The 11,356-nt window shown below is 55.8% G+C and overlaps 2 protein-coding genes across 2 annotated transcripts; one reads left to right on the top strand and one right to left on the bottom strand.

Annotated features, from left to right (window-relative positions):
* Positions 1-4,715: 4,715 nt before the first annotated feature.
* On the top strand, positions 4,716-7,164 carry B0T26DRAFT_694879 (G protein-coupled glucose receptor regulating Gpa2-domain-containing protein). Its single transcript, XM_060441264.1, has 2 exons — positions 4,716-5,702; positions 5,776-7,164. The coding sequence occupies exons 1-2, from the start codon at positions 4,995-4,997 to the stop codon at positions 6,676-6,678; spliced, it is 1,611 nt and encodes a 536-aa protein (XP_060300394.1). The 5' UTR covers positions 4,716-4,994; the 3' UTR covers positions 6,679-7,164.
* Positions 7,165-8,287: 1,123 nt separating this feature from the next.
* Positions 8,288-9,480, bottom strand: B0T26DRAFT_747850 (uncharacterized protein; the record flags this gene model as incomplete). Its single annotated transcript, XM_060444888.1, has 2 exons — positions 8,288-9,356; positions 9,437-9,480. The coding sequence occupies 2 exons, from the start codon at positions 9,478-9,480 to the stop codon at positions 8,288-8,290; spliced, it is 1,113 nt and encodes a 370-aa protein (XP_060300393.1).
* Between the last annotated feature and the right edge of the window lie 1,876 nt (positions 9,481-11,356).

The raw sequence follows: 11,356 nt of genomic DNA, 5'->3' as shown, positions 1-11,356 counted from the left end.
TTGGTCGGCATCCTGCGTACCGCCACGCACGAAGGGACTACCCATGCCGCGCGCCGGCGTGTCAAAAAGGAAAAATACTGTTGGATTCACCAGGGTACCGGTACTGGACTCAACAGGGCGTGGCTGCACGCCGAAAACTGGTGGTTCAAGTGATGGATTGTAGATGTCTGTTCTTCTCTCTAGCTTTCTGGCAGTGCCAGAAAGCCCGTTCTTATACTACTATTGTGGTGGCGAAGTTGGTGGCGAAGTCTCTATCTAGAACCTTCGAGGCCCTTCTGCTTGACAAATTCCAACAAATACAAAACAAAATACAAAAATGAAAATATAGAAAAAGAATAACGTGTGTGATAAGCGAGATGAACAGACAAGCGAGTTGAACACTTTTGACGCGAAGCGCCTCCTCTCTACAAAACACCAAATTCCTCAACAAACTCAAATGTCTCTTCCTTCATACGAAGCTAGGGTGAATTTGGCCCTCAGGGCTATTCAAAACGACCCAAAACTCAGTATTCGAGCTGCAGCAACAACATATCAAGTCACGGTAAATACTATACGCAACCGACGCGACGGCAAACCTGCACGACGTGATACTCCAGCCAATTCGCGTAAGCTTACGGATTTGGAAGAGAAAACGATTGTTCAGTACATCATTGAGCTATGTGCGCGCGCATTTCATCCCCGGCTTTCGTACGTAGAAGATATGGCCAATCGATTGCTACGCGAACGCGACGCGCCCTCTGTCGGTACACGCTGGGCTCACAACTTCGTCAAGCGCCAGCCAGAACTTCGGACGCGTTTTACGCGTAAATACGACTACCAGAGGGCCAAATGCGAAGATCCAAAAGTTATTCGCGAGTGGTTTGCGCTTGTGCACAACACGAAGGCCAAGTACGGTATCCTTGACGAAGATTTGTACAATTTCGACGAGACCGGCTTTATGATGGGCATTATCATCCCCGCTATGGTAGTTACTACCTCTGATGGCCGTGGTAGGGCTAAGCAAGCCCAGCCTGGTAATCGAGAGTGGGCTACAGTCATCCAAGGAGTGAATGCTCTAGGCTGGACTATCCCACCATTCATTATCTTAGCTGGGCAATATCACCTTGCTAACTGGTATCAAGAGTGCAACCTTCCGGGTACCTGGCGTATCGCAACAACCGACAATGGCTGGACTACTAATGAGAAAGGCATGGATTGGATTCGGCACTTCGATTTCCACACAGCATCTCGTACGAAGGGAATATACCGACTGTTAATTCTCGACGGCCACGATAGCCACCACTCCGAAGAATTCGAGACTTACTGCCGGGAGCACAACATCATCACACTCTGTATGCCTCCGCACTCTTCACACCTACTTCAGCCATTGGATGTTGGTTGCTTTGGGCCGTTGAAGAAGGCGTACGGCTGTCAGATTGAGCAGCTGATGCGGATGAACATCACACATATTAGCAAGCTGGAGTTTCTTTGTGGGTTTAGAGAGGCGTTTTTTGCTTCGGTTACGGAAAGGAATATCCAGGGGGGGTTTGCTGGAGCCGGCCTTGTGCCGTACGATCCAGAGAGGGTGATATCCAAGCTGGATGTGCGTATTCGGACTCCAACACCCCCAGCTACAAGCCCAACTACATCGCTACCTTGGGTCTCCCAAACGCCACAAAACCCGAGAGAGGCTGCCTCACAGTCAGCGTTCATCAAAACTCGAATTTCCAACCATCAGGGCAGCTCTCCAACACCAATGCTGACTGCTGTGGATCGATTAGCTAAAGGTACGATGGCTATGATGCACGAGGTGGCTCTTTTGCGTACAGAGGTCTCAGCACTTCGGAAGGCCAATGAGGGGCTTAGTAAGCGACGGAGAGCCAAGAAAACACGTGTTCGGCTTGGAGGATCACTTACTGTACAAGAGGCACAGGATCTACTGGATCAGAAGGCTGTGGGTGGGCAGTTGGTCCAGGAAACACGACAAAATGGTGGTGGTGCAGGGGGGTCTCGTACGAAGATTCGATGCTGTGGCGTATGCGGCAAGCCTGGCCATAATGCACGTACGTGCAAGGAGGCTGCAGAATCGTCTGATTCATCTGTTTCCGATTCAGTTATTGTTATTTCCTAGTGTTGTGGTTGTGTAATTGAGGGTAGTTGTGGTGAGGTTGTGGAAATTGTTCAACTCGCTTGTCTGTTCATCTCGCTTATCACACACGTTAATCCTTATTTTCGTGACAATTTCGTATGTCGTAGCGGTGGAAGCCAGGCCTTCTATTACACCGCGAAACAATCACAATGCCGAGCTATAAGCGGGCTTGATGCGTATACTATACGATAGGATGAGTTGTTTCTTTTCAAGGTTCGTGTGGAGTTTGCCTTGATGGGTTCATAGAATGCAGAGCATTTGCTTCTTCAACAGGCTGAGCAGGCCATTTTTCCTACCCACTGCCCTTTCTTTCTCCTCTGCTATATTGTGTCACGCGCACTCACAGGGCAACGGGAATGGAGCATTTAATGCAGGGAGGTAAAGCTTGAATTGTCTGAAAAGGTCTTTCTTTTTGTTTCCTTTGGGGGCCAAAAGTCTCTCTTTTATAGTTATGAATAGTGGCAAAATCTGGTGATGCAGAATCAAGTGGCAGCTTCTAGGCCCTTCTTTTGCTCACTAATCCCTATTGTTGTGACACAATGATAGTAGGCTGGCTACTTGACCCTTCACCAATCCATGAGAGAGTTCTCTGCACCAGAGTGTCATTGCGGGCCAAGACCTCGGGTCGCCCTCTTGGAGTTTCTGGTTGGGAAAGGCGGTTGAACGGAATATGTAGCAAGGCAACGGCAGTCGGGGCTGGGACTCCTGCCGCTGAACATGGCCGGCACATGGAACAGTTGCTTCCCATCCTCGCCATCTCATGCGTGAAACCTACCCTGGTTGCTGAGGTTAATCAGAATGGTCAGTCACGTTGACGCCCAAAACCGGGGGCCAAGATTTACATGGTTCACTACTAAGCCGAGAATGAGCGGCGAAGAAAGGGCCACGAGTAAGCCATGGCAAAACATGGTAAAAGCCGACGCCTGGCCCTCCGAGATGTGGAACCCTTCCGGCAGGAGGGTTCCATTAATCCCATCCGTCACCGTACTTCTTGTTAGCCAACATCTTAACCTCTCTCCGCTCTGGTCAAGGTAGGCACCTACCTACCAGGTACCTACCAGGGTAGGCCACCCTTTTTCATTCTTTTCTGGAACTTGCGCATATGGGCACGGTCGCAGCTGCTCTTTCAGGATCCTTGGAGCTGAACATGGCAGCTGTGGACTGCCGACCGAAGAACACAACCCCGGGCTCCCAACGACGGGATTCCAGGCCGGATGCAGCTGCACATATCCTCCGAGAAGGACGGCATAACCTGACAAAATTCCCGACGGATTGAGCCGCAACAAATCGCGTTCAACCAATACTAGTTGACTGTGTTGAGTGTGCCGTCTGATAGTACGCTGCAAAGACGGTAGAAGGCAAGAAATCTCCGAGACGTGATCCCCTTTCTCCCCAAGTGGCAAGATCCAGCAGGCGTCGATCCTGGGCGCCTCGACAACCGCCCAAGCGCTTGTCGGTAATCCCGAGGAATCGGAGAATTTATCCTGTGAATGTCCCGAAGCTTATCGCTGTTTGAGGCCTGGGGATAGGAGATCTGATGCACCGGATCTGCACTTGCCGTTGTCAGACAGCCAGACGGATTCCCTTCCCTTTTTTGGTGTGCGACGGGGAAGGAGAAATACCTGCCGCCGACAGGGTCGGAGATTTCCGCCTGTGCCAGTGCCAGTCCAGTCCAGTCTTGCGGTGAGGGCCGGCCGCTGCCCTGCGCGTCCATGCATCCACTCAGGTTTGTGTACCAAACTCTGCTGCCGGCTGGCGCGTTGCCGCAGGGGTGAGATGGGAGATCTCGGATTCGCAAGTGCAAATGGACCAATAAAACCCCCAAGTGACCGCAGGCCATTGCATGCATTGAGCCGCCCAGACAGGGCTCTATTCTGCGGGGCTGCAGATCATGCACGCAATACTCCGTCCACATGGTCTTCCTCCAGCGGCCGCAAGCCGCTCGTTCAGGCTATTTTAACATGGAACAAGGATGGAACGTGGGCACCGACGGAGAATATCTGTCTGCTCGGGCCCGGCGTGCATGGCAGGAAAACATGCAGCGCACGACGGCTACCACCGTTGCCTCTGTGCCCCCATCCTCGCTGTGCTTTGGGTAGTGGTGGTAGTGGTGGTAGTGGTGGTGGTGGTAGTGGTAGTGGTGGTAGTGGTAGTGGTGGTACTGGTAGTGGTGGTAGTGGTAGTGGTGGTAGTGGTAGTGGTGGTACTGGTAGTGGTGGTAGTGGTAGTGGTGGTAGTGGTAGTGGTGGTAGTGGTAGTGGTGGTAGTGGTAGTGGTGGTAGTCGTAGTGATGGTAGTCGTAGTGGTAGTGATGGTAGTCGTAGTGGTAGTGATGGTAGTCGTAGTGGTAGTGGTGGTAGTGGTAGTGGTACTAGTACTGGTAGTGGTGGTACTGGGAGTGGTGGTACTGGTAGTGGTGGTACTGGTGGTGGTACTGGTGGTGGTACTGGTACTGGTGGTACTGGTGGTGGTACTGGTAGTGGTAGTAGTGGTGGGGGTTAGCAAACATCCCGGCCCCATAATTGGGCCTGCTTGTAGTCAGCTAAAAACATGTCGTTTCCCTTGTGGACCTCCCGGACCCGTTTCCTCTCGTCCTTCGAATCCCTTCCACGTACCATCCTGGCGATTGTTGTGCGGGCTTGGCTTTTCGGAGAATATGTGAAAATCACACAGTTGAACAACGAGCCTCCTCCCCTGTTCTCGGGACATCTTCTCTTTCCCTTTTTTTCTTTCCCTCCTTTCGTCACGCCCTTCTTTTAATCGTTCTTGTTGTTTGCGTTCCCTTGTGCGCGTCTGATACTACTGGAAACGGTGCTACTACGCCTGCCTCGCAAGTCAAGCCGGTCTTTACGGAAATGCAGCAAAGATGACGGAACACGATGTCGTCCGCCACCAGAACATACAAGATTCGGAGGATTCCACGGGCAGCCTGTCGCCGCTGCCGCCGGTCCTTACCAATGGCCTCGCCGCCGTGGCCATGTTTGGCTTTCTGAGCTTTTTATCGTGCGTATGGCTCTTCGGTTTTCTCACCTACAAGTTCGTCCGGTGGCAGGTTCGGCCTCGCCCAGACAAGACGGCCACCTCTCCAGTCCCGGAATCGCCCGTCGCGTCGGATGCAAATGGGTTTCTCGTCCCAGCCTCGCATTTGTGCCCTCAAAAGGACGACAAGTGGAGAGCGCCAAAGGAGGGCTTCTTCCAGCGTCTCCGAAACAACCCCCCAAACCAGTTCCTCATGCTCATCTATAACCTCCTGCTCGCCGACATCCAACAGGCAATGGCGTTTCTGCTGAACGTGACCTGGCTGTCGCGGCACGCACTCGAGGTTGAGAACTCGGTCTGCTGGGCACAAGGCTGGTTCATCTCGACGGGCGACCTGGCGTCGAGCGTCTTCATCAGCGCGATCGCCGTGCACACTTATCTGGGCGTCGTCAAGGGCTACCGATTACCGACAAGAATCTTCTACGCGGCCCTTGCCTTCTTGTGGTCGTTCATCTACGGATTGGCAATCCTCGGGGTTATCATCACTCGGAATGGCGAGGGGGTCGGGGGCCTCTATGTTCGTGCGGGTGCATGGGTACGTCGTCGTCGTCTTTTCAACGAGTAGGTGGCAAACGAGTAGGTGGCACATTGGCTGACGATTCGAACAGTGCTGGATCAACTCAGCTTACCAGGACCTCCGTTTATATCTGCACTATCTCTGGATTTTTCTGTCTCTCGCGCTTACTACGATCGTCTACATTGCAATTTTTCTTCATCTGCAGATTCACAGCAAGCACAGCCCGTCCACATGCCACTCAACCGGTTCGGCCCACAACCTGACCGGGGAGAAATTTCCGAACCCGGACCCCGCGAGCGGTTCGGCGGTGCCGTCTCTGGCGCCGAGTTCTCCACGTTCCGTGACAAGCATGTCGTTCAAGCAGCTCCCGCAGGCCCCCTCATCCGCCCGCCATCCGACTTTCCTCCTCTATCCCATCATCTACGTGCTGTGCACGGCGCCGCTTGCCGCGGGCCGCATCGCGTCCATGGCCGGGAACAACGTGCCGCTGTCGTACTTTTGCTTCGCCGGCGTCATGATTGCGAGCGCCGGGTGGCTGGACGTGGCGCTGTACTCGACCACACGGCGCGCCATTGTCTTCTCGGGTGAGGCTCCGCCGTCGCAAGACACGGGGCTAGACACGTTCGCCTTCATGCGGACCCCGGCAGACCGCAAGTTCGGCAACGTCGTCTTGGTGTCGGCCAACGACCCCAAGGGCACGAACAAGCGCTGGGCCGGGTGGAGCACCACGCCCAAGAAGAGCGCGGCGGCGCGGCTGAGGAGCCTCGGCAGCGGCAACAACTCGCGCAACGGCAGCAAGGACACGGTCAACAGCAGCATGCAGGGCTTCGGCATGGGCGACGGCGAGGTCATGGGCATGGCCATACAGTGCGAGACAACGACCACGGTCACGGTCGAGCAGGTTGTCGAGGAGAAGGAGAGAAAGGGGAGCGACGCGAGCTCTGGCTCTGGATCGATTCCCGCGGCCACGCGGCCGATACAAATACCATCTTGAGGAAGAGATGGACGCGAACCCATGTTGCTTTCGTTCCTGGTGGACAAGGTGCACATGTACGAGAGACACCGGTAATGAATGGGGGTGTGCGATAATGAGATCGACGCACTACGGTCACTCTTTTGCTGTCTAATTTGCTTTGTCTTCGCTATAGAAGAAAATTGGAGTTACTGGGTCGGGATTGATGCTGGTTTACGAAAGGGCGGGAACGAAAGGGCGGGCACGAAAGGCGGGTACGAAAGGCGGGCACGAAAGGGCGGGTACGAAAGGGCGGGTGGAAGGAGTATGGGCAAGGACAGGACGGAAATACACTAGGACGGTGTCAGATAGATACCCATATTTCTTTGCCATCGTTTCTTTTTTCACGCCTTGAGCCAGGCTGTGGCTCTCGGCCCTTATTTTCTTCTTTCTTTGTTATTTCGCAATGGGGCTTTTCTCAATTAGTGCATAGCTTCTACGTACACCTATCTTAATCTTCTACGTACACCTGTCTGAATCCTTCTTCTCTCGAGGTCCATTCGGAAGGCGTGCTTCCAGACTGCGTTGATCACCGGGCACGCGAACTTAGCTTCAACTCCAATGTCTACTACCGGTGGTTCTGTCTACTACTGGTGGTTCTGTCTACTGCTGGTGGTTCTGTCTACTACCGGTGGTTCTGTCTACTACCGGTGGTTCTGTCTACTGCCGGTGGTTCTGAATCTCACCAAAGGGGTTCTAAAAGAAACAACAGAGGGCTGGCGAACAAGTTAGGGCTTGATCTGGTCGGAGGAAAACGCACTCCATCCCCCAAAACTGCCGATGAAGAGTTCAATTAACAACTCGATCATCAATGGCAACTCTCCTCGCAGCGCAGCGCAAGGGAGTCAATCGCCTTGTTTCAACCACCGCCAATCCCCCGGACTGCGCGGATGGGGGAGGAGCCTTGCAAAAGTCTCGCAGGGCTAGGAGGGGAGGGGGGCATGGCCATGTCGCAGATCGCGGTGCAGATCGCGCAGAGCCAAGACACGCATCGTCCCCCAGCGCTGGGATGCCCCGTCGCTTTGCACTGCTTGTGCAGCTAGCGCTAGGTCGTATCCTTTTTTTGAGTTGTTTAAGCGGTTCTCTCTGGTTGCGCTGGGATCATGATGTGCGGGATCATGATGTGCGGGATCATGGATGTGCGGTATCATTAGATCCGGTGGTAATAGGGTGATAGCGGCCACGAAGGGGGCCTCGACGACTGCTTAAAAAGGGGTCGCACCGTCGTAGGGGTGTTAACTATTACTCTGCCTTTCGTGGGATTTGGGGCTTGCTCTGATATGCCAAAGCGCTTTCTGATTTCCAACTATGCTCCAGATTGGAATTCCAAGCATTTGTAGCCATTGCTGTCTATATCGTAGAAACTGTGCAGCTTTGCCAGTGCAAACACCACCGCAACACTGCTTTCTCGTCCCACGCTATTTGGTACATGTGGCACCCTGCCGCCTTGTTGTACACTGTATCAGAACGCGCCCGTGCAACCACAGAAATCCACGGTGCGCCCCGTGGGGGCGCCATTGGCCGCCCAGCCCCGCACGACTAGGAGAAACACCAGCCCGAGCCTCCGAGCAGCAACAAGCTCTTGTCCGTTTCACTTGGGAGCGACATCTCTGCCGGTGCGGGCGCTCTCCCTGACGGCCTCGATGATGCGCAGCACCTGCGCGGCCTGCGTCGCCGGCACGGGCACGTCGTCCTCGCTGCCGCTCGCGACCGCCTTGGCGAACATGCCGTAGAAGCGGCGGTACGTCTCGGGCTTGACGGTCGGGCACACGCGGTCCTCGACCTGGCCGCCGTCGCCGACGACGCTCAGGCGGCCGTACCGTGACTCGTCTTCCTTTCCGAACCCGGCGTCGGTGGCCTTGCCGCCGGCGCGTAGCTGGTCCTCCTGCGGGTCGAGCCCCGTCTTGTGGTAGCTGGCCCTGGAGCCGCGGACCCAGAAGCGCAGCTGGCGGGCCTCGACGCTGACGACGGCGCTGCGCACGTGCACGAGGGTGCCGGTGGCGGCGTAGCTCAGCACGGCCGAGATGCTGTCGGGTTGCTCGTCGGCGCCGACGCCCGACACGAGGCGGCCGTCGCGCTGGTTGACGAACTTGGCTGACACGGAGCTGGGCATGCCGAACAGCACAAACACCTGGTCCAGCAGGTGCGTGCCCAGGTCGTACAGCACGCCGCCGCCCGCGTCCATGCCCAGCGTGCCCTTCCAGGTGCTGGGGCGGTCGGGGCGCAGGCGGTCGAAGTGCGTCTCGAACTCGACGACGCGGCCGAGCGCGCCGTCGCGCAGCAGCTGCTGGATGGTCAAGAAGTCCGAGTCCCAGCGGCGGTTCTGGTAGACGCACAGAACACGGCCGACCTCGCGGGCCAGGGCGGCCAGCTCGTCGGCCTCGGCGGCCGTGGGCACGAACGGCTTCTCGACCAGCACGTGCTTGCCGGCGCGCAGCGCGTCGCGGGCCAGGCTGAAGTGCGTCTGCGGCGGCGTGCTGACGATGACGACGTCGACGGCGGCGTCGGCCAGCAGCGCTGCCGCCGACGTGTGGTGCACCAACTCGGGGAAGTCGGCCGGCGCCGAGTTGCCGGCCGCCGGCGCCCGCTGCACAATCGAGTGCAGCACCAGCGTCTCGGTCAGCGCCACGAACGGGATGTGGAACACCTTGGCCGAGAGGCTGTTGAGACAGTTTTGTCAGCCACTCGTGCAACTGCCGAGGATTGAACAGTGCAGTGAACTTGGGCTGAAGACACTGACCCATAGCCGATGATGCCGACCTTGAACTGCTTTGGTCCTGTCATTTTAGGCTTTCAATTTTCAGTGTTTACACACAGTTGACGTGAACGATTAAAGGGGAAATTCTTCTCTCGACGCGTGTAGTCGTGATCTCGGCCGGATTCGGGCTTTCTCGCCATTTTATGGAGTATGCGCTAGCAAACCCGCCGCAGCAGCGGGGTACTGTACGGATTACAGACCACTACGTAATCGGGTGACGGTGAGAGGGTCGCTGTAGAGGGCTCCACCAGGACTCCTACGATGGAGCTTGATGACGGCGAGGACCGGAAAATCTATAGTACGTAGCACCGCTGCAATCAGCGGTCTGACGGTGGACTGGCCGACGGTGGATTGCACCACGGTGGATTGGTTGAGGACCCACAGTGGATTGATTGAGGACCCACGCAGCCACGGTGGATTGATTGAGACTGAAAGCAGGATTATCCTCAGGGTTAGGGTATACCCCACACCTGGAATCGCGCTAGCTGGTGGCCTTCGGCCTGTAGTTTTTAGAGAGGCAACATTCCATACCGTTCTTTTCAGGACCCACAGCACAGCACACCCTAATTGGGCAGGCCGGCTCCACTCAAGTGTAGATCGTTATTTGCGTTGGACGGACGAGGTCCAACTTCAACACGTCCAACCTCGACGGTTTCCACAAAGACATTCCAGCCTACTACATGTGCGGCGGTTTGGACTGCTGTTTTTGGGGGGTGTGTGGCCTCAAATTTTGGCCTCAAATGTCAGCAGTTCAGGCATGTGGGAGCACAGACAAACCAGGTCTATTTCAGCCTAGTCTAGTCGCCGAGGCCTGAGCTTGCCACACACCATTCAGGGCCCTGCCTGCGCTGTTTTTTCCCCCGACCCACAGCAAGCACAATCAATCAATTAACAGCCTTGTACCGCCCTGTTACCCTACCGTGGCCCTCGAGAAATGGCTTTCGCTCCGGTAACCCTCAGGTAGTCAAGCCGTATCCCAGCGTCTATGTGAAGATGCGAATATTGATGAAATAATTATGAAACTAGTGTCGACGACGTCTATATCCCAGTCATGGGAATGCCTGGTTCCGGTGAAAGCGCGTTTGTAGCAGCCTGCACGGAGCAACCATATCAGCTCGTTAGCCACGGCCTTGGCTCTTGTATGTTGGTGTGCTGTTTTGGTGGATAGCATGTATGTATGTTTTGGGGCTTCCCTTTCTGATACAGGCGGGATAATTAGTCACCAGGGGCCGGTCCGACATCAGACTTTGCGGCATCATCTACCTGCAGCGCATTACCGATGTCCAGCTCTCCGGCACCGCGTTACGGGCTTTGGACGCCTTCAAGCAGATGTGTGGGCCCAAGGCCTTCGCCGACGTCACTCTCTTGACAGCAGGCTAGGGCCTCATCAATCACGATGAACATTTGCGAGCGTTGGCAGGAGCACGGCAAGCAGAGCTCGAAAGGACTCATCGCTTCTGGCGAGAAATCCTGGCCAAGGGCGGACGTTCTGCTGCATTGCCCCCCGGCCGCCAAGAAGCACTCGACGCCGTAGACGATATCGTACGATGCAGACAGGGCCCTGTGCTCGGCATACAGATTGAGATGGCCGTCGAGTCGATGACGTTGCGCAAGACCGGGGCTGGGCAGGTCTTGTACGAAGCCTACCGACTAGACAACGCAAGCTGGAGAAGGACGTTGCTACGGCTCGGCAGAGCTCACGAGGGCGATTCGGCAATGCCACCATCAGGACATCCAGCGCCTCCGAGGGGTGGAAGCGGAGCTGACGCGGGACCTGAAGTGAATAGCTGGGGGCTTGCGCCGTCTCGGAATCCCCGTTCGAGACGTCGTGGCCAGAGGAGCGGATCAGGCTGAGCGGCAGGCACGGGAGCTCGTACGGTTGGCAGAAGGGCTTGACGGCAC

Source organism: Lasiosphaeria miniovina, assembly GCF_030549165.1.
Source record: "Lasiosphaeria miniovina strain SMH2392-1A chromosome Unknown B0T26scaffold_2, whole genome shotgun sequence".
Classification (NCBI taxonomy): domain Eukaryota; kingdom Fungi; phylum Ascomycota; class Sordariomycetes; order Sordariales; family Lasiosphaeriaceae; genus Lasiosphaeria; species Lasiosphaeria miniovina.
Note: the sequence above shows the minus strand (reverse complement) of the source record. Positions and strands in the feature narration are given on the sequence as shown.